Source organism: Vicia villosa, unplaced genomic scaffold (assembly GCF_029867415.1).
Source record: "Vicia villosa cultivar HV-30 ecotype Madison, WI unplaced genomic scaffold, Vvil1.0 ctg.002258F_1_1, whole genome shotgun sequence".
Classification (NCBI taxonomy): domain Eukaryota; kingdom Viridiplantae; phylum Streptophyta; class Magnoliopsida; order Fabales; family Fabaceae; genus Vicia; species Vicia villosa.
Window position 1 is genome coordinate 38,632 of NW_026705878.1, and position 22,970 is coordinate 61,601.

Consider the following 22,970-nt stretch of genomic DNA (forward strand, 5'->3'; position numbering starts at 1 on the left):
TAAAGGGAAAGTATGATCCTGATGGGGAGCTATCTTGGCTCAAGGAGATAGAAAAGATTTTCCGAGTGATGGACTACTTTGTAATGCAGGAGGTGCGATATGGTACCCATATGCTGGCGGTTGAAGATGATGACTGGTGGCTAGAGACTCGTCAGAGGTTGGAGGCTGCAGGTGAAGTTATCACTTGGGCTTTATTCCGTAGGGGGTTTCTGAGGAGGTAACCTAAAGATGTCTGCATGAAGAAGGAGATTGAATTTCTCGAACTGAAGCAGGGAAATTTGTCGGTTATGGAGTACGCTGCTAGGTTCGTGGAACTAGAAAAGTTCTATCCTCATTATAACGAGGCAACTGCTGAGTTTTCCAAGTGTATCAAATTTGAGAACGGGTTATGCCCAGAGATCAATAAGGAAATTAGATACCAGGAGATTTGTAATTTTCCAGATTTAGTAGATAGTTGCAGAATTTATGAGGAGGACAATAATGCTCATTATAAGATTATAAATAAGAAGAGGGGTAAGCAGCAACAGAACTGTGGGAAGCCTTATGATGCTCCAACTGGGAAGGGTAAACAGAAAGTTGCTAAGGGTAATAGGACTAGTGGGGGAGATGATCATACTGGTATTGTGTGTTTCAAATGTGGGAAGTCGGGTCATAAAAGTAATGCATGTACTGGTGATGTGAAGATGTGTTTACGTCGTAGTAAAGTCGAGCATGAAGTAGCTGATTGTAAGCACAAAGAAGTAATTTGCTTACTATGGCGAAGAAGGACATATTAGTACTCAGTGCCAAAAACCGAAGAAAGCACAATGTAGTGGGAAAGTATTTGCTTTAGCAGGAACTCAAACAGCTAGCAAAGACAAACTAATCAGAGGTACATGTTTCATTAATAGTACTCCCTTAAGTACTATTATTGATACTGATGCTACTCGTTGTTATATTGTTTTGAATGTATGAAAAAGTTGGGTCTTGTGTTGTCTTCTATGAATGGAGAGTCGGTCGTCGATCCTCTAGCTAAGGGATCGATGACTACTTCTCTAGTGTGCTTGAAGTTTCCTTTGTCGATCTTTGACGAAGACTTTGTTATTGATTTGGTTTGTTTGCCATTGAGTGGATTAGATGTGATCTTGGGTATGAACTGGTTGGAATGTAACTATGTTCATATTAATTGTTATAACAAATCTCTGCGGTTTTCTACTCTGACGAGGAGGAGGAAACTGGTTTATTATCTGCTAGACAATTGCGGGAATTTGTGAAAAATGAAGCGCATGTATTTTCATTGATGGCGTAGTTATCTGTTGAGAATCGGGCTACAATTGATGAATTGCAGGTGGTACGTGAGTTTTGTGAAGTTTTTCCCGATGAGATTCCCGATGGACCGCCAAAGAGAGAAATTGAATTTGCTATTGATCTTGTCCCTGGTACCAGAACTATCTCCATGGCACCATACAGGATGTCAGCATCTGAGTTGGCAGAGTTGAAGAAGTAATTGGAGGATTTACTTCAGAAGAAGTTCGTGAGACCAAGTGTATCTCCTTGGGGAGCTGCGGTGTTGCTAGTGAAGAAGAAAGACGGAAGTATGAGGCTGTGTGTTGATTATAGGCCGTTAAATAAAATAACAATCAAGAACAAGTATCCACTTGTCATACCCTAATTTTGACCCCCTGAGATGTCATATCTTCAAGCTTCCCAACACAGATACCCAGAGCAGCCACTTATTCATCGGGAGCTCAATCGAGGGTGTTAAAAAATTTCTTCATGCTTAAGGTACCAAGTTAACCTCATTAAGCAAGCTCACTACATCCGATTGCTCTGCATCCATTTGCCTATAAATACAAGTGCATTCCTCAGTATTAGACACACCAAAGCAACTCTATTCCTTGCTTTCCCTTTCTCTCTCTCATGCTTATGGTTTTTCAAAGTTCTTTGGCAAGAAGAATCGTTTTCTTCAAACCAGAGCTCTTCTTTGGAAAGTAAGCATTCTAACATCTCAAAGGGGTCCATTTGAGGTGATCCAAGGACCTGGATCACTTCTGTAAGTGGAGGAACACCATTGTTGCTTTCATTTTGGAGCTCGTGCAGTTGGAGGTCCATAGAGTAATTCAGAAGGTGTCAAGCAAAGCCAAGCATCCAAACACGTTCCTTAGGGTGTGGTGAAGCTATCCAGATGGTTGCAGCTCATCTGTAACTGCAAATTCATCAACCTCCATGTTCACTTGAAGCTCAAATCGAAGGGGTCGGGTGGAGTAATTCTAAGGTATTCAAGTCACAATAAGTATTCAGTTAGCATCACTGAGTCCCAAGGAAGCTTTTAGGATCATTCATACAAGCCCAGGTGTTCTCAATCATCCTCACGACCTCCATTTTCAGAGGTAAGTTTCTCAACTCCATCTCTTTAATTCGTGTATCTTTTTGGTTAAAGCTCGATACCATTTCATTCAGCATCATCAGAGGATTAAAAACCCTCTATCATCAGTCATTTATACTTCAGTATGGCCATTTAATTTAAAATTCAAATTTTAGGGTTCTTCACGTATTTTAGATAATTCAGTAGATGTAGTTAATATAAATTCATGTTAGTTACATATTTGAAATCGTGAGAGAATTTAGAGCAAGTTTGGTCTTTACATCTTTGCAAATGGTTGAGAATTGAGAGAGTTCAGAATTTCAAAAACATAAGAGCTTGAGGTTGAAGATGACAATGGTGGTGGCGCGCAAAAAATTCAAATTCAGGGTTGAAGTTTATTTTATTTTGAATGATGGTCGTTTTACAAACGACTAAATCATTATAGCCCAGTGGTAAAGAGTGTTTGTGTGATGCGCGTGCCCAAGGTCTGGGGTTCGAATCCCCCTCTCCCCAGACCTTTTGATTTTATTTCTTTTTTTTTTGCTTCTATGCACTTGAATAACATATGTATTGCAATGGAACCACTACCTTGTCACCAAGCGCGCGTTGGCTCAGTGGTGTTGTTTTGGGCTGGTAACATAAAGGGCGTGTGTTCAAACCTTGGTGGAGACAAAACCTATTTTTTTACCACTTTTCCTATTTTAATTTATTCACAACTTCACACCATTAATTCACCTATCAAACTAAATCATTTTCACTTCATTTTTCACACACTTGTTAATTTACACATGTATATTATGAATAATAAAAAATCACAAAAATAGTATTCATTTTATATATTTTTATTAGGTTAAAAATGATATTGTTTTTAAGTGTTTTAAATATATCTTAATACATATTTTCATTGAAATTTCAAAACCTAATATCTCATAAATATTATTGATGATAAAATCCTAAATCATTAAGGTCGTAATTAAGTATAGATATTATCTTTACTCTAATTAAGTTGACTTTTTTTTGTCAAAATTCAAACTGTTTTAAAACTTCAAAGTAAATAGACAGTCGAGGTTTTCAAGCAACAGAGCCTCGCATATTTTCTACCGTTTTCATAAACAGTAAATCATTTTCACCATGGGCCTCTAATAGAGTGTAAGACCCAACACCTTTTTCTTTTCATTAGTTTGTTTTCAAAAATGTATTTACAAAATATTCTTTCTGTTTTCAAAACTTTCTTCTGGTATTTGAAGGGCATTATTCCCGGTGAAACTCTTCAGATACCTATGTGACCTATGTCCATCTTCACTTCTTCTGTTTTCAAAAACCTTTAACTGTTTATCATAAATATTCAACTATCAATAAAACTGCTGGTAAGGCTTTGTACATACATCTTCAAAGGTCTCCACTCCATCCAGGTTAGGCTTTATAGCTTTCAATTTACAGTCTTTTATTTAAATTACTGTCAGATATAAATTGTTTATATACTGTTTATATATTAGAATTACGCATGAGTGTAAACCTTAGGACAGTTAAACTAAACTATATATATATTATAGGACTATGGCCTAGGATTGAGAATGTCTTCCCGGTGAAGGCTCTTTCCTAATTAGAGATCTGTAGTTTAAACCCCCAAGATGAATTATTCCCGGTGAAACATCTTGGCAAAAACCTTAGAACCCAAACTAGGATACATCCACCCAAAGAGGAATTATTCCCGGTGAAACCTCTTACCCATTTGCTTAGAGCCAAAATAAGTTCAAAACCACATAGCTTTCTCTTGTGCTATAACAAGGACCCTCGATGACCCTCGATTAGCCTCCTCTTGGGCTTTGTAGAAGGACCCACAAGCTTCTTAAAAGCATTTCCAGCTTCCTCTTGAGCTTGTATACAAGGACCCATCAGGTTTCTTATAAACATAGGAACAGGTCTTTAGTTACCTTTTAGCCTATCCTGGTGAGTTTCTTCCATTTTTAAACCAGACTTTAAACAAGCTAAGTTTGTCTCAATCTCATATTGAGCACACCTTTTGGAATGAGAGACATGGACAGTCTCTGTCACCCTTATCTTTATCTTCTTCCTTAGCAGTGTCTAGGATCCATATTTGCTTATCCTCAGCAAGAGTCAGCCTTAATCTTGGGCTTTAAAACAAGAAGTCTCAATTAGATAATCTTTCTGCCATCATTAAAAAAAACCCCTGGGAAGGGTCAGCCTCCAATCACAGTTAATAAAAAGAGTCAAAACCCCTGGAAAGGGTTAGCCTCCAAAATCATTCCTTTAAAATAAAAACCCTAGAAAGGGACCACCTCCAAAAATCAGTCTGTTAATAGATAAATCCTCCGATAGAGTAAAACTCCCCCCAGTTAGTCCTTCATCATCAAGTAGCCACAACCTTGGGCTTTGTACAAGGCAGATAAACCACATTTCCTATGTCAAAGATTCCTAACTTCTAGGATCTTTTCCCCAGTGAGTCCTTCACTATTCAGTAGCCACAACCTTGGGCTTTGTACAAGGCAGAAAAATCATGTTTCCTTAGTCAGAGTAGCCACAACCTTGGGCTTCATACAAGGCACAAATTAATAACTTCCACAGTTAAAAGTCAGCCACAACCTTGGGCTTTGTACAAGGCACAAAATAGAGTCATCCATAGTCTTAAAAATTCAGTTTCCTCAACAGTCAGCCACAACCTTGGGCTTCATACAAGGCACAAAAATAGAGTCTCCCTAAGTAGAGTCAGCCACAATTCTGGGCTTTGTACAGAACACCAAATAAAACCCATAAAATAAACACTCTCCAACTAGAGTCAGCCTCAATTCTGGGCTTCATACAGAACACAAAAACTCCTTAGTTTAATTCTCCCCAGTAGAGTTATTTTTCAACAAAACAATAAATCAATCAAAAGCCTCAAGCTTGGGCCTCATTCAAGCCAGCTAAAAAATCAAATCTTTCAAACAATAGATAGACATAGCTCATCTTCATAGGTAGATATTTCTCTTATCTCACCACAAACAAACAATCATTTCCAACAATCATTTCAAACAACAATCATTTCAAACATTCTCCCATTTAGGACTCGTGAAAGGCATGCTCTGGCAACACACCCAGACTTGTACGACCCTTTCCCTAATTTGGTTGAGAATCTTTCATTTAAGAGGCACGATGGCTGTCATACTTGATCAACCAAGTAGACTCCCCTCTTAATGAAACATCTTTTTTTTAGCTTTTCTGTCACTTTAAGAATGTTTGTGGTGGAATAGTAGAAATACCTCTTTGTAAAGATGAATTCATGTCTCTTTACTGTAAATAGAGATTTAATTTAAAGCTTCAACCTTGAGCTTCAAGCAAGGCACCAAAAATCATTAATATCCCTAATTAGTTCCTCGAACTACATTAAGCTCTGACTTCCATTAGGGATATGTAGGCATGAGGTTCACAAGGAATCTCAGCGAGCTAATAAAATACCAAAAATAGTCAGTTTGTCTGTCTGTCTGTCTTTTTTTAATTCAACTCAATTCCTTCTCCTAATATAAAGGAGAAACTTTCCCAATCATTAGCAGTAAACACAATCACAATGACACAGAGAAGGTTCCCGTAGAGTACTACGGATATGTAGGGTGCTTAAACTCTTCCCTATGTATAACCGACCCCCCGGACTCTAGAATTTCTAGTCTAGGTGAACCCCCACACTTAGCAAACTCCTAGGGTTTATTTGAGATCTTTTTCCCCTCTCCTACTCGTTAGGATAATTAAACAGTTAGTGTGATATCGTAGGAAGAACTGAAACAAAATTCATCCCGCCACGGGCGCATTCTCCTTCCAAATTTCGCGTGAAGGGTCTAGCGTGCCGTCCTCCCAAGTGAAACGGGGAGGTAAAAAAAACGACACCACAGAAAAATGGAGACTCTGTTGGGGATATAAGTGTTAAAAACCTTGGTTTTCCATCCAAACCAATGGTTGACCTGTTGCTGGTCCAGCCCCAATGAGGAATCAGGGATGCCAAATTCCCCCTCAAACAAGAGAGGTCCTGCCTAACATCTGTGTCATATCACGTGTTTGCTGCATTTATATTTGTTTATTTTGTTTTTTCTGTATCGGGAAAGGGCTTGATTCCCCCTTGTGGTGAGAAATCCTATACCCGGATTTGAGTGCAACATAAGATAAGATGGAGGATGTCTTCTCGGTGAAGGCCCTCTAATCTTGGTTTCCAAATTTATTCTTGGGATTTGCCTGGCTGGTTGTGATTAACTGCGCCAATGCATTCCGAGACTGATTTGTACCAGGAGGACGTAGAAACACATTAACCCCACTTAAAGCCTTTTTTAGGACGTAGAGCGGTGATTACAAAAGTAATTGTCACGCAGATACTACACTCAGAGAAAACTCTCTTATAGATACCAGTAAACGTATCTTTAAGGTTGAGCAAAAACTCTGAGACCCCTAGAACCCGTTCTACAGGTACAAAAATCCTTATCCTTAGATTACCTTGGGGCAAGGTTTGAGTTGTGACTCCATGACCACTATACCCTTCTACGCCATGTTTGTTTAAAAACTCTTGTGTGTGCATTCATGCATTCATGCATCATTCATAATAACTAAGAAAACAAAAAGAGTATTTTTCGAGTCGTTTTTCAAGGAAACTAAATAACGAACGTTTTGAACTTCATAGAAAGAGAGAAACGGAGAAAGGACTTAAGGATCTATACCATGGATTACGGAAGAAAGAGAGCTAGGAAATACACCTTCAAAATTCCTAAGGTCGAGGAATTGGAAAAGCTCGGAAAACTGGTGGTCAACCCCCAAGCTTTCAAGGAGAAGTATGGAAAACTTCTGCCTCTTCTCAGCACTAACATTGTGGATAGGATCCTTCCCACATTGGTACAGTTTTACGATCCAACGTATCGCTGTTTTACCTTTCCAAATTATCAACTCATGCCTACGTTGGAGGAGTACTCTCGTTTGATTGGAATACCCGTGTACGCGCAAGATCCGTACTCCGGTTTGGAAAAGAATCCTGACGACATTATCATTGCTGCAACTACTCCCTTGAACGTAGTCGACATCAGAACTCATATGGTGAGTAAAGGAGGAATTCAAGGATTGCCCTCCAAGTTCCTGTTGGATCAAGCTCGGTACTTCGTCAGTACCCAAGATATGAGCGCTTTTGAGGAAATCTTGGCATTGCTTATCTACGGACTGTTTTTGTTTCCTAACATTAACGATTTTGTCGACATCAACGCAATTAAGATCTTCTTAATTAGAAATCCAGTTCCAACCTTGCTTGCGGATGCTTATCACTCTGTGCATTCAAGAAACCTGCAGCGAGGAGGATTAATCACATGTTGTGTACCGTTGTTATACGAATGGTTCGTCTCGCACCTGCCGAAGTCTAGCACTTTCTGGAACATGAGGGATGGCCTTTACTGGTCACAAAAAATCATGTCCCTCGCTCATTCAGATATTGATTGGTGTAGTCCTGACAACGACGAAACCAAGATCATCTTCAGTTGTGGAAGTTTTCCCAACGTACCCCTTATTGGAACTAAGGGAGGAATCAGTTATAATCCAGCTTTAGCCCGTCGTCAGTATGGCTATCCCATGAAAAATATACCAAGTAGTATTCAATTGGAAGGTCTGTTCTTCAAGAACATCGACGATCATGGTAACATGCTGAAGAAGGAAATTGTCCAAGCCTGGCATCTTGTTCACACAAAAGGGAAAAGATTGTTAGGAAAACATCTTTGCATCTCCCTGGATCCTTACCTGCAATGGGTTCGCGTCAGAGCATTCAAGCTCAGGATGCCATATCAACATCAAGAACCTATTCCCCAAAGGGAACCAATTTTCCTTTTCTCCACCGATGTTGAAAAACTGCAACCGGCATTAAATAAAGTATGCCAAGAAAGGAATGCTTGGAGAAACAAATACCGAATCGTCAACACAGAAAATGTTGAGATTCAGAACATCCTAAGAAGGAAGGATGAGTTACTTGAAGTACTCGACCGACAAGTGACACAATCGTCACTTTCTCATCATATCCCTCCTGCTTCCTGGATCATCGATCAACTCACGTCAGAGAATGCTCAGCTCCAGAAACAGAAGAAAATGTTAGAACGTGAAGTCGGCTCTTCGTCAAAGTTTTAGAGTCCTTTCTCTCAGTTTCTCTGTATTTCCCTTTTCAAAGTGTGTAAAAACGGCGTTTTCGCTTAATTAATAAAAAGTTTGATGTTTCATAACGTAATTATGGTGTTTCCTTGAAAAATATTAACTTAATTGCACATCATGCATCACTTTAGTTGTACGCACTGACACGAGAATTGTCGCGGATCTAATCATCACTTTCCTTTCTCTAGAAAGAGAGGAGGAGAAGGAGGTGAACAAAGACTTTCAAGCTGTCTCATCCATACAACACTCGTTCAAGTCGCAAGAAAAGAATGGAAGACTTTGAACAAGAGAATGGAGAACTCAGAGAAGAGATTAATACTCTCAAAGATACTATTGAAAGACTCAATAGTATGGTAGAAGCCCTGGTGGTTGCGCAGAATCGACCAAGGCCAGAAGAACCACAAAGGACTGTGGTTTCCGAGGTTGTTTCTACTCTTATTCCTCAGTATACCATGCCGCCCAACCGACCTTGGGGCATGCCGTATAATTTTATTCCAGACGGGTACATACCCCCAGTTTCTAAAGTTCCAAGAGTTACAACGGAGATGCAACCACCGGAGGGTTACAGACCTCTGGAAATTGAAGTTCCAAGAGCAACGACAATGGGTTTCACACAACAGAATGTTGAGATTCCAAGATCTGCTGTCATGGCTTCTCCACAACCTATTATGCATACTTTTCCTCCACCGGGTGGACAAGTATATCATCATGCTCCCAGTGAGGACGCTGGCGTGTATGAAAGATTGGACGAGTTCCATGAACAGTTTCTGCAAATGCAGAAGGAACTCAAGAGTCTCCGAGGACAAGATCTATTTGGGAAGAATGCTGCAGACCTCTGTCTGGTTCCAAATGTTAAGATTCCTCACAAATTCAAAGTACCAGAGTTCGAGAAGTACAAAGGGAATTCATGCCCACAAAGTCACCTCGTGATGTACGCTCGAAGAATGTCAACTCAGACTGATAATCAACAATTACTCATTCATTATTTTCAAGACAGCCTGACTGGTGCTGCACTCAAATGGTACATGAACTTGGGCAGTTCAGAGATTCGTACTTTCCGAGACCTCGGAGAGGCCTTCGTTAAACAGTATAAGTACAATCTGGACATGGCTCCCGACAGAGATCAACTCCGGGCCATGACTCAAAAGGATAGAGAAAGCTTCAAGGAATACGCTCAGAGATGGCGTGAAGTTGCTGCTCAAATTTGTCCTCCACTTGAAGAGAAAGAAATGACAAAAATCTATCTCAAAACTTTGAGTCCATTCTACTACGGACGAATGGTTGCAAGTGCTCCTAGTGACTTTACCGAGATGGTGAACATGGGTGTACGTTTAGAAGAAGCAGTTCGAGAAGGACGTTTGAACAAAGAACCAGAATCTTCTATTGGTCCTAGAAAGTATTGAAGTTCTTTTCAAAAGAAAAAGGATCAAGATGTTAGCAATGTCTTGCACAAAGCTAAGAAGAATTTTTTACCTCAAATTGCTACAATAACTCCGGTTGTTAACTCAGCACCAGCTTATCAGCCTCAGGTTTCGCAACAACCATTTCAACAAAGGTCGCAACAACCTCAGCAACAGGTTCGACCTCCAAATTTCAACAACAATCGGGCACAAAGGTATCCTCCTTTTGACCCCGTACCAATGCCATATGCGGAATTGTTTCCAACACTATTGGCAAAAGGACTCATTCAAACAAAGAGCCCTCCAAATCCTGCGAATGAATCTTCATCATGGTTCAAGGCTGACCAATCTTGTCCCTACCATCAGGGGGCACCAGGTCACAACATTGAGAGATGTCTCAATTTCAAGATCGACGTTCAAAAATTAGTGAAGAGTGGAATGCTATCCTTCAAAGATACTAATCCTAACGTCCAAGCGAATCCTTTGCCGCAGCACAAAGAAGCTTCAGTAAATCTGATAGATCAGCACCCCAATGTTATTCAAATCTACGACATTCGTCAGATAGGGGAAAATCTTGTCAAGATGCATGCTAAACAAGCTGGATACGGCCATGTACCACCTCACAACTACTTCACATGTGAAATTTGTCCAAAGAATAATCAAGGATGTGTTGTAGTTCAAGCTGCATTACAAGAACAAATGGACTTAGGATGGATCCAACACATCCGGGTCAGAACTGAACATGACGTCAACATGGTTCAAGGATGTCCAGGAGAATACAAAATCTACAAAGTTGAAGATCTCGAAGGATCGGTAGTCAGGTTCCATAAGATTTTAAATGGACTTGCCTACTTTGGAACGGATTTCCATCCTTAAAGTAGATGCAGAATCTGCCGAAGAAATTCACGAGGATGTTTGCGCGTTCGCAACGACATTCAGAAACTAATAGATGATAATACCATTACAGTTCTTGCCAATAGAGAAGATGACGAAGTCTTTATCGTGTCTCCTCAAATTAATCAAGTTGAACCAATGCAAGTCAAGTATGACAGCAGGAAGACAACAATTGCTCCGTTAGTCATCTACTTAACAGGTCCTGTACCGTATGAGTCCAGCAAGGCTATACCATACAAGTACAATGCTACATTCATTGAAAATGGTAAGGAAATACCATTACCGTCTGTTGTCATCATTGCTGATGTTAGTCGAGTCACCAGAAGTGGACGAGTCTTCAATAGAAAATGTGGAGAAACCTTCTGAAGAAGTACCACATAGGCAAGACAATCATCCGACCAATGCTGCTCAAGCGAAAGAAAATGATGAGATCTTGAAGTTAATCCAGAGGAGTGAATACAACATTGTAGACCAGCTACTACAAACTCCGTCTAGGATAACTGTTCTTTCCCTACTATTGAGTTCTGAGGCTCATAGGGAAGCTTTATAGAAAGTTTTGGAACAAGCTTTCGTAGAACCTGGCGTTACAGTAAGCCAATTCAACAACATCATTGCCAACATCTCCACAGGAACTAACCTGAATTTCTGCGACGAAGATCTTCCTGAAGAAGGAGTGGACCATAATCTTCCACTTCACATCTCAGTTGGCTGCATGGGTGACGTACTCACAGGAGTCCTAATAGACAATGGATTCTCTCTCAACGTCATGCCCAAATCAACATTGTCAAGATTATCCTTCAAAGATTACCCGCTAAGGGATAGTCACGTCATCGTCAAAGCATTTGATGGATCAAGGAAATCAGTTTTTGGAGGAGTGGATCTTCCCATAACTATTGGACCTCAGACGTTCAATATCACTTTCCAAGTTATGGATATCCCAGCACAATACAGTTGTTTGCTAGGTCGCCCATGGATTCATGAGGCTGGGGCAATTACTTCAACACTTCATCAGAAACTGAAGTTCATAAGAGAGGACAAATTGGTAACCGTATGTGGAGAACGGGCTTTGATCGTTAGCAACCTGTCATCATTCTCCGACATAGAACCAAAAGAAGTCGTTGGAACTAAATTTCAAGCACTTTCCTTGGATAAGGAAAAAGGAAAGGGGAAAGCAGCGTCTATTTCTTCTTACAAAGATGCAATCCAAGTTGTGAAGGATGGCACTACCAGTGGTTGGGGGCACATTAATATTCCTACCAACAACAAGAACAGAACAGGAGTTGGATTCTTTCCAACATCATCAAAGACTATTCCAGGAACTGAGGTAGTTCTTCCAATTCAAGAAACTTTCCACAGCGGAGGTTTTCTTCAACCTGTTCAACAAACAGTCAATACCATCGGTACGGAAAACACCGATGAAGAGGAATGGTTATCCTATCTCCACAGAGCAGGATACATATCCCTATCAGAGTCTGATTCACCTTGTTGTTATCCAACTAAAGGATCTGAAAGTAAGACTCAAACAAGCAGTGACGAAGTTGCTAACAGCTTCACCACCAGAAGTCATGGTTCATCAGAAGAAGTTCCTCCTATCTCTGAAGAGACTTCGGATACATTAGGAGAACTAAGCGGAAAATTCGACTACATGGTGAAATACTCCGCTCCTGAAAGTTCAAAAATATCTCTTGAAGACATTGTTCCAACTGGATGGAACATTGATTATGAGTACCTCACTCAGCCAAAAGAGATATATAACCCTTGCTATTCATCATCAGCATCTGGTGAAGTCATCATTGAGGATTATATTCCCAAGTCACCTTCCGAGGCTACGGAATTAGAGTTTACATATCTAGTCAACGCCATCTTGGGAGAAGAGCAAGACCAAAATACAGAAGAGGATGATCTCAAAAGTGTCTCTGTCAACGAGTCTCTCCATTCAGAAGATTGGAAGTTTCCTCAAAAGAAAAACCGACATACTCCACTTGGAAATGGGTATGCTCACACCGCTCAGTCTGCTAAAGTAGAAGAAGATCGTCTGAGTGTTGCAAAGACAGTGGTTGGTAAATCAAGACCTACCACATGCCAGCTTAAGCCTAAGGTGCCAGATTACTTAGTGCACAATGGGGTTCGCCACTATTGGGCGGCTGTTGAAGTTTCAATTGTTGTTCGCACTCCTAAGTAAGAACTTTCACCGTTATTTTATCCTCTCACCATAGCCCAGGGTGAAGAGATGTTTCATAGGGCTTTGCATTTTACTATTTCTTAGGAAAATGTCCCTCTTTGCTTCGCCCAAAGCAATAGAGTTTTGTTTTGTAGGGTCTTTGTTTCAAGAAATGACTGTCAATAAATAAAAATGTCATTTTGTTCTTTCGTTGGTTTTTCCTTTTCTTTTTTTGGAAATTGGTAATCCTAAAAAACTCCCTAAAAAAACATCAACATATTCCATTAACTGCATACACCGAGTCTTCCCTCGTTGTCTAAATAAAACCTATCACACATAATCAGATTAATCATAAAACACCCCGTTGAGACGTGCGACCGTATGACTTCTCCAAGCTTTGGGTTTCCTGTATTCGAGGCAGAAGAAGAAGACGAAGAAATATCAATGGAAATCTCACAGTTACTTCAACAAAAGGAAGAGGCCATTCAGCCATACAATGAGCCTCTAGAGATCATTAACCTTGGTTCCGATGGAAACAGAAAAGAGGTTAAGATTGGAGCTTCGCTCAGTTCAGAGATCAGAGAGAGTTTGATACAGCTACTCAAAGAATTTTCAGATGTCTTTGCTTGGTCTTATCAGGATATGCCAGGGTTGGATACCAGTATAGTGGAGTATCACTTACCATTAAAAGAAGAGTGCCCTCCGGTCAAGCAAAAATTGAGAAGAACTCATCTGGAGATGGCTATGAAAATCAAAGAGGAAGTTCAAAAGCAAATCAACGCTGGTTTCCTCGTCACTTCAGAATACCCTCAGTGGTTAGCTAACATTGTTCCCGTTCCTAAGAAAGACGGAAAGGTCCGCATGTGCGTTGACTACAGAGATTTGAACAAAGCTAGCCCTAAGGATGATTTTCCTTTACCACATATTGACATGTTGGTGGACAGTACAGCAAAATCCAAAGTTTTCTCATTCATGGACTGATTTTTGGGATACAACCAAATCAATATGGTACCTGAAGACATGGAGAAAACAACTTTCATTACCCCCTGGGGCACGTTCTGCTACCGCGTTATGCCTTTTGGACTAAAGAACGCAGGAGCAACTTATCAAAGAGCCATGACTACACTTTTCCACGACATGATGCATAAGAAAGTGGAAGTCTATGTGGATGACATGATTGCCAAATCAGAAAATGAGGAAGATCACATACAGAATCTGACAAAGTTATTTCAACGCTTGCGGAAGTTTCAGCTTCGCCTGAATCCCCACAAGTGTACCTTTGGTGTCTACTCAGGAAAACTCCTTGGTTTCATCGTCAGCAAACGAGGAATTGAGGTAGATCCAGACAAAGTCAAGGCAATTCAAGAAATGCCTTCACCCAGAACCGAGAAACAAGTTAGAGGATTTCTTGGACGTCTGAATTACATCTCGAGATTCATATATCTCATGACCGCAACTTGTGCTCCAATTTTCAAACTTCTACGGAAAAATCGAAGTTGCGTCTGGACAGATGATTGTCAGAAAGCGTTCGACAGCATTAAGGAATATTTGCTCGAACCACCCATCCTGTCTCCTCTAGTGGAAGGAAGACCTTTGATAATGTACTTAACCGTCTTAGAAGACTCCATGGGTTGTGTCCTTGGACAGCAAGACGAGACGAAAAGAAAAGAGCATGCCATTTACTACCTGAGCAAGAAATTCACTGACTGTGAATCCCGCTACTCCATGCTCGAGAAAACCTGTTGTGCTTTGGCCTGGGCTGCCAAGCGTCTCCGCCAGTACATGATTCGACATACTACTTGTTTGATCTCTCATATGGATCCAATCAAGTACATCTTTGAGAAGCCTGCCTTAACTGGGAGAATTGCCCATTGGCAGATGTTGTTATCAGAATATGACATTGACTATCACGCTCAGAAAGCCGTGAAAGGAAGTATCCTAGCTGAGCACCTGGATCACCATCCACTCAATGGTCATGAATCAACCAATTTCGACTTTCCGGACGAGGACGTCATGTACCTCAAGATGAAAGATTACGGCGAGCCACTACCAGACGAAGGACTTGAGATAGGATCCTAGTGGGGCTTGATATTTGACGGAGCTGTCAATGCTTATGGACGAGGAATTGGGGCAATCATTGTTACACCTCGAGGTACCCATATTCCACTTACCGCTAGATTAACTTTCAAATGCACAAACAATGAGGCCGAATATGAAGCTTGCATCATGGGTCTCGAAGAAGCCGTGGATCTAAGAATCAAACACTTGGATGTATACGGAGATTCTGCTTTGGTCATCAATCAAATCAAAGGAGAATGAGAAACACGCCAACCTGGGCTAATCCCTTACAAAGACTACGCGAGAAGATTGTTACCATTCTTCGACAGAGTAGATTTTCATCACATTCCTCGTGAAGAAAACAACTTGGCTGATGCATTAGCCACACTCTCTTCCATGATTAGGATAAATTATTGGAATGACATTCCTCGGATCGACGTTATGCGCCTGGATAGGCCCGCTCATGTTTTCACAGTAGAAGCAATCATCGACGATAAACCGTGGTATCACGATATCAAAAACTTTCTTCAAAAGCAAGAGTACCCTCTTGGGACGTCAAAGAAAGATAGAAAAACTTTGAGAAAGTTAGCCAGCAGATTCTTCCTGAATGAAGATGTTCTGTACAAGAGAAATTTCGACATGGTTCTGCTCAGATGCGTTGACAAGAAAGAAGCAGAAACACTTATGAGAGAAATACATGAAGGTTCCTTTGGTATTCACACCAATGGACATACCATGACAAGGAAAATACTGAGAGCAGGATATTATTGGCTGACGATGGAGTCAGATTGCTACCAGTATGAAAAGAGGTGTCACAAATGTCAGATCTACGCCGATAGAATTCACGTGCCACCATCTCTTCTCAACATACTCTCTTCCCCTTGGCCTTTCTCCATGTGGGGAATCGACATGATTGGAATGATCGAGCCGAAAGGATCCAACGGACATCGCTTCATCTTGGTAGCCATATACTATTTCACCAAGTGGGTTGAAGCAGCTTCGTATGCAAACGCCACAAGACAAGTTGTCGTCAAGTTTATCAAGAATCACATCATCTGTCGCTACGGCATTCCTAGCAAGATAATCACTGACAACGAGTCAAATTTGAATAACAAAATGATGAAGGAACTTTGTGAAGAATTCAAGATTGAACATCACAACTCATCTCCTTACAGACCAAAGATGAATGGAGCTGTAGAAGCAACTAACAAAAACATCAAGAAAATCATTCAGAAGATGGTCGTCACTTACAAAGATTGGCATGAAATGCTCCCGTTTGCTCTTCATGGTTACCGTACCTCTGTACGTACTTCGACTAGAGCAACTCCTTTCTCCCTTGTATATGGCATGGAGGCAGTCCTACCCATAGAGGTTGAGATCCCATCAATGAGAGTTTTGATGGAGGCAAAATTGACAAAAGCCGAGTGGTGTCAAAACAGATTCGATGAATTGAACTTAATCGAAGAAAAGCGCATGACAGCTTTATGCCACGGACAGCTATATCAACAAAGAATGAAGAAAGCTTTCGACAAAAAGGTTCGACCTCGCACAATCAAAGAAGGCGACCTTGTACTCAAAAAGATTCAATCTTTTCTCACAGATTCGAGAGGGAAATGGACTCCCAATTATGACGGCCCATATGTGGTCAAGAGAGCTTTCTCAGGAGGAACCTTAATACTCACGACTATGGATGGAGAAGAATTCACCCATCCTGTGAACGTCGACGCAGTCAAGAAATACTTCGCCTAAATAAACAAAAGAACAGCTCGCTAAGTTGAAAACTCGCAAAGAGCAACTTAGGCAAAAAAGAGCGTCTCGGTGAATCAAAAACCCGAAAGGGCAATTCAGGCAAAAATTAGAGACATAAAAAAGGATAATAATAATCAATCTCGGTAGACTTAAAACCAGAAAGGGGTAGTTTACGCAAAAGTTAGGGATATATGGAAAGTAACTGTGTTCAGGACAAACTTGATCATTCGAAATCCATAGCGGAGTATTCATCATCATTAGGTCATCTTCTACGAAGCACGAATACAGCGCAACTCGGAATGGAAGGGAAAGATAACGGTCGTCATGTTTCATCGTAGCCCTTTTCCCGAAAATTACCAATTTCCAACTTTGTAAATACTCCGTGGAATCGAGCATTTGGCTGATTACCATTCAATAAATAATAATTTGAGCCTTGTGCCTTTTCTTTGCAATCAAGTCTTATTCAGTTTCTTAAAAATGCATTTTTAGTTTAAACAGTCATTTTCTTGAAACAATCGTTTTCATAAAATAAAATGAATTTACTTGCAAAAATAAAGGTGAAATTTCTTTCTAAGGCTTACCTACAATAGGAAGAATGCAAAAAGTTGCTCCAAGAACGGTTGAGACTCCGGGAACCAAAATTTCCCAATGAGGCCGCTTTGCGAACATCTCCCAATGACGGATCTTCACTTCAAAACATTTCACTCACTTCAAACAGCGGGAAACCGGTAACCAGGTATCCCCAACGGAGTGCATCTCTAAAGAAGAAGACATCTTCTGATCATCATAAGATTCAAGTCGTATCATAGGATTTCACATCCGCGACGATTCTATTCACATTCAATTTACATTTTATAATCATCATAATGTTCATGCATACTTCACCTCATAATTGCATAGTCAGCATAATCTAGTTAGGCTTTGATCATGTTAGTGCCCAAGTCACTCGGACATGTACCCGAGTTTCCCCTGCAAATCGTGAAAGGACTTTCTTCTTCATGATGACGGTTCATAAGCAAGGATCTCCCCAGCAGGTCAACAAATGGAAATCTCCTTCAAAGAGATAGTTTGTTCACTTTTGGATTTCCCCAGCTGAGATTCTCCCGCAGAGCGACACTCGACAATCTTCTTCGGATAAGATAGTTTGTTTCGCATTTGAATTCCTCACAGAGTCGTTGGATAAATCCCCAGCAGAGTCAATGGATGACAGTCCTCGTCGGGAAAATAATTCAGATTCCCTGGCGAAGTTGACAGGTGACAAGTTTTCTTCCAGAAAGATGCTTTAACAAATCCCCAGCGGATCAACCAAAGATAGTCCTCCTTCGGAAGACAGTTCATCCACCTTCAAGCAAAGTCATTAGCCCCTCAAAGGAACGCATGATCATATGGCATTCATTTAAGAGCTTTGAATTAAAAGAAAGCATAATGAAGTTTCTTATCAATCATCAAACGGCATCTCTCCAACAAACGCTGGTGAGAAGTTTGGTGAGGGAACGAACCTTTGGATATTTTCTCTTTATCTGAGATATTGTCCAAATTACAACTGAGACCAGTTTCGAGATACAGACTTCCGAAACGAGGGGAGGTTGTTTATCATCATTATAACTGAGACCAGTTCGGCGATATAGACATCCGGATTGAGGGGAGGTTATCACAACTGTGACCAGTTTCGAGATACAGACATCCGAAACGAGGGGAGGTTGTTTATCATCATTATAACTGAGACCAGTTTCGCGATATAGACAACCGGATCGAGGGGAGGTTATCACAACTGAGACCAGTTTCGAGATACAGACAGTTATACCCCAAAATTTGCCCGCATTTTTTCCAAAGAGAAGGCAACAGACTTCTGTCTAAAAATTGGGAGTTTCATATAATCTTGGATTTTATTTCATAAATATCTTGATTTTATGAATGCTCAATTTCTAGGAAATTTTTATACGGTATTTTGGTTCGCTGTTGAATTTATTCTTACACAAACGCCAAATACTGTTTATCACTTCACACGCTGTTTATTTGAGATTTATTTTCAGATAAATAATACTGACGCAATTGGTACAGAATTAAATTTTGCAGGTGCAGAGTCCAGGGATTCAAACTGTACTGGAGAACAAGTTTTTTTTGAGACCTCAAATGGATTTCATGGATCTCCATATGTCTCAAAGTACCACCAGACAAATTTTCAAACTTCGATTCGCTCGGACGCACAGTCAACAGCTCAAACAGTCAATAGACGACCAGTTTGACCGAAAAGTCAACAGACAGTCAAAAATGAAATTTTTTGTCAACATCCATATTTTGTTAAAAGATTCATCATTTTATCAATGGTTGATCATAATTCATCAAGAAAAGTTCAGAAATCGACAAAACTCTAAGTTTCAAAATTAGGGTTTTCTCCTAAAAAGTCAACTGAACTTTGACCGGCCATAACTCTCTCCTCGTTCATCCGAAAAATTCCAACCAAAATTTATTTTGAAGGAAATTCAATTATCTTTCAAATGAAATTGGTCCCATGGTCATTGGATTTACCATTTGGAAAATATGAGCCAAGACATTACAGGTCATTTTCAAAGTCAACAAAAAGCAGTTTTTTGTCAAAGCCCATAACATTAAGATAACTTCTCCAAATGCAAAAAAGCTTCCAAAGTAGCTTGTAGAGGACATCTTGAGGTTTCTAAAAAGTACAAGAACTCCTTCATATGATCAAAATTGAGGGAGTTATGCCATGTTGAAGTTGTCCATTTTTTGGGAAAATGCATGAAACCAACATTGATCAAAATTGGTTTTTTTCCAAAAGGGCCCAAGCATTTGTGATCCAAACATGTTCCTAATAATGTTTAAGGCCTCCCACGACCAATCTTAGGCCCATGACATTTTTATTTCTTTTTTGATTTAATTTTACTTCATTTAAAGTTAAATTAAAAAAGAAATGATCCAAGATAATGATCCAATGCTTTGTCTCTAGCATGAGTCACCAAGTTTGATCCATATTCTGAAGCATAGAAGTACAGAAGACCTATGGCAAGAGGGGTGAAAAAAATTGAAGCCATGGCCAAGATTTTCAAAGCTTTTAATCATAAAAAGTTCAAAATTTCAAAGACACTCAAGTATGCAAGAAAAGCTTGGTTGCTTAAGTTCTAAGCACTCAATCTTGCCTATATATAGCATGAGTCTATCAGCATCAGAAAAAACACGAATTCAGAGCTAAATATATACTTGTATCACACTTGAAATTTTCAAAGAAATTTAAAATTCGAATTTTAAGTTTAAGCTCAATTCAAGTCCAAATAAACATCCAAATACGATCCTTAAACATCACCGAACTTATCCAAATCAATTTCAAGCCTTGAAACTCACTAAACCAAGCTCTATAGCTCACGGTTTGTTCAAACAAAAATTAACACGAATTCCATCATACATGCATATTTAACAAGATGTAATTGCATATTTGTGTTTGGTTAGATGCTCTGATCGTTTCTGGAACTTTAATTTGATTTTAATGGACGTTTGAAGCACTTACCATTTTAGGGTTTTTGAGTTCAAAAAGAGGGATTCATGATTTAGGAAAAATTGCAGGGTTTAATTGGTACCATTGAATTCGTGAGAATGATACGTGTTCATCCATGGTCTCACAATAAATTTTTGATGCTTGTGTGGAGTTTTGGTAGGTTGCAGGTTTGTAGCGACGGACAAAAACTGTAGGTAAAACCTTTACCTACGGTTACAGACCTAAGGCAACGGGCTAGAGGTTGAAGGTGACTGCATGGCGCCATCTGATTGGCCAGTTTGAAAAACGCGCGTTTTACTTTGCCCCCAGATCTGGTGCTTCGCTTTCTAAGCTATTGCCATGTGTCTCACTCCATTCACCATCAGATGCATCTGATCATCCATCCAACGCACATGCCTTGCCAGTCCATACCATGGACTCTCCAGTCAACCACACAGGATCCTTTTATTTAATTTTTCTATATTTCTTTGAATTAATTTAATTTCTCTTCTAAATTGATTAAAAATAGTTTAAAAAATCAAAAATTATGCAAACAAATATTTTTAGGTTGATAAAATAATATATTAATTTTTGACATAAAAATATTTTATTTTTCTTTATAATTAAAATATTTTGTTTAATTAATTAGTATATATTTATATATTTGCCTTTTAATTATTTCTAACCTATCAAAAAATCAAAAAAAAAATTTCTTTTTATTAAATTAAGTTTATATATTATAAATTAATTTTGTACATAATTAGGATATTTTTCTCTTTAAGTTTAATTTATGTGTATAATTATATGTTAATTAATTTAATAATCTCAAAAAAACAATTTCAAAAATCACAAAAAAAATTAATTTTATTTTAAAATTAATTAACAAACAATTTGAACATATTTTAGACTTAATTTTTTTTTTTAGGTTTAAATTTTATTTCTTATTCTTAACCTTTTAATTAAATTAACACCATCAAAAAAAATCCAAAAATATGTTCCCTTTATCTTATTGCAATTTAAATTCATAGATAAGTGTATAGGTTGTCAAATTCATGTAAATAGCGTAGTTTACATTTCTCGCACAATCGATGTAATAGCGTAGATTTACTTTCCGCATTTTACATTCCCGCACTTTAATTTCTGTACATATAAAAATGCGTGTATGTCAAGAATAAAAATTGAAGCGCTAGATCACTAATCTCAAAGATAACATATCTGAAAACAAAACACAATCACACTTGCACCTCTTAGGGTAATCCCTCTGTTACTCTTTTCAAAAATCAAATCTTACTATTTCAAATACAATTCAAATTTCTGTCTGTATCCAGTCAAGGAAAATTTTCTAAGGAAATAGGAAAGAATCTTATAAACTTAGGGTATACCTCCTAATTGCTTGCTCAGTCAAAAACAAAAAAAGTTCTTACACATCACTGTTTTTTCAAAACAAACTTTCAAAAAGACTACACTTTGTATATATCCAAACAAGGATCATTACGAAGTTAAAAATCTTTTTCAAACCATCAAAATATCTTTCGAAAGATAAATACTTTGTATACATCCGCACAAGGATCATTACAAAGTTAACTCTTTACAAAATATTTAAAACCACATACAAGCATTTCAAGAAAAACAAAAAATTCAAACAAGTGAGCTAAGCAATTAAGAGCCCATGGATAACCATGGATACAAAGGGTGCTAACACCTTCCCTTTGTATAACCTACCCCCGAACCCAAAATCTCTTTAAGGTCTTTTTCTGTTTCTTTTATAAACCTTTCCTTAATTGGATAAAATAAAAGTCGGTGGCGACTCTCTGATTTTCACAACTCAAAAGTAAAAGAAGAGTCAGTTCGCATCCCAAAAAAACCAAGGCGACACAGACATCCGAAACGAGGGGAGGTTGTTTTACATCATTATAACTGAGACCAGTTCCGCGATATAGACATCCGGATCGAGGGGAGGTTATCACAACTGAGACCAGTTTCGAGATACGGACATCCGAAACGAGGGGAGGTTGTTTATCATCATTATAAATGAGACCAGTTCCGCGATATAGACATCCGGATCGAGGGGAGGTTATCACAACTGAGACCAGTTTCGAGATACAGACATCCGAAACGAGGGGAGGTTGTTTATCATCATTATAACTGAGACCAGTTCCGCGATATAGACATCCGGATCGAGGGGAGGTTATCACAACTGAGACCAGTTTCGAGATACAGACATCCGAAATGAGGGGAGTTTGTTTATCATCATTATAACTGAGACCAGTTCCGCGATTGGACATCCGGATCGAGGGGAGGTTGCTTACCTTTTTTCTAAGTATCAACACTTAGTTAAAGAAGATGGATTGCACATTCTATATTGCCGTCCATTCACCAGAATCCGCATAACTTATTTTCTACAGGAGTTTGTCTCCCTATCCCTCGCCAAGTGCGACAATGGGATCAAGTCATGCAAAGATTTTATCACTACAACATCTCAGGAACGCCCAAAATTCGGGCATTCTTTGGTATTTAAGTCTCTTTCACGCAGGAGAGATCGAGATCTCAATCTCTCTCCCTCCGGATGAAAGAAACTTAAATAGGGGCATCTGTCATACCCTAATTTTTGACCCCCCTGAGATGACATATCTTCAGGATTTTCATCAAGTCAAAGCAAGTACCTAGAGCAGCCTGACATTCAATCGAGGGTGTTCAAAGACAAGAAAACTCAGGCAAAGG

At 39.3% G+C, this 22,970-nt stretch overlaps 1 protein-coding gene across 1 annotated transcript; it reads left to right on the forward strand.

The window, feature by feature from the left end:
• Positions 1-236: 236 nt before the first annotated feature.
• LOC131638299 (uncharacterized) lies at positions 237-1,486 on the forward strand. Its single transcript, XM_058908851.1, has 3 exons — positions 237-740; positions 960-1,091; positions 1,289-1,486. Exons 1-3 carry the CDS (start codon positions 237-239, stop codon positions 1,484-1,486), a joined length of 834 nt encoding a protein of 277 aa, XP_058764834.1.
• The last annotated feature ends 21,484 nt before the right edge of the window (positions 1,487-22,970 follow it).

What these genes read in the sequence shown, in the direction of transcription:
- LOC131638299 (XM_058908851.1), top strand. Translation starts at nt 237, where the DNA reads ATGAAGAAGGAGATTGAATTTCTCGAACTGAAGCAGGGAAATTTGTCG. An exon ending in CTGATTGTAAGCACAAAGAA is followed by an intron (nt 741 to 959) that starts GTAATTTGCTTA and finishes TGTATGAAAAAG; the next exon opens with TTGGGTCTTGTGTTGTCTTC. An exon ending in AAGACTTTGTTATTGATTTG is followed by an intron (nt 1,092 to 1,288) that starts GTTTGTTTGCCA and finishes TTGATGGCGTAG; the next exon opens with TTATCTGTTGAGAATCGGGC.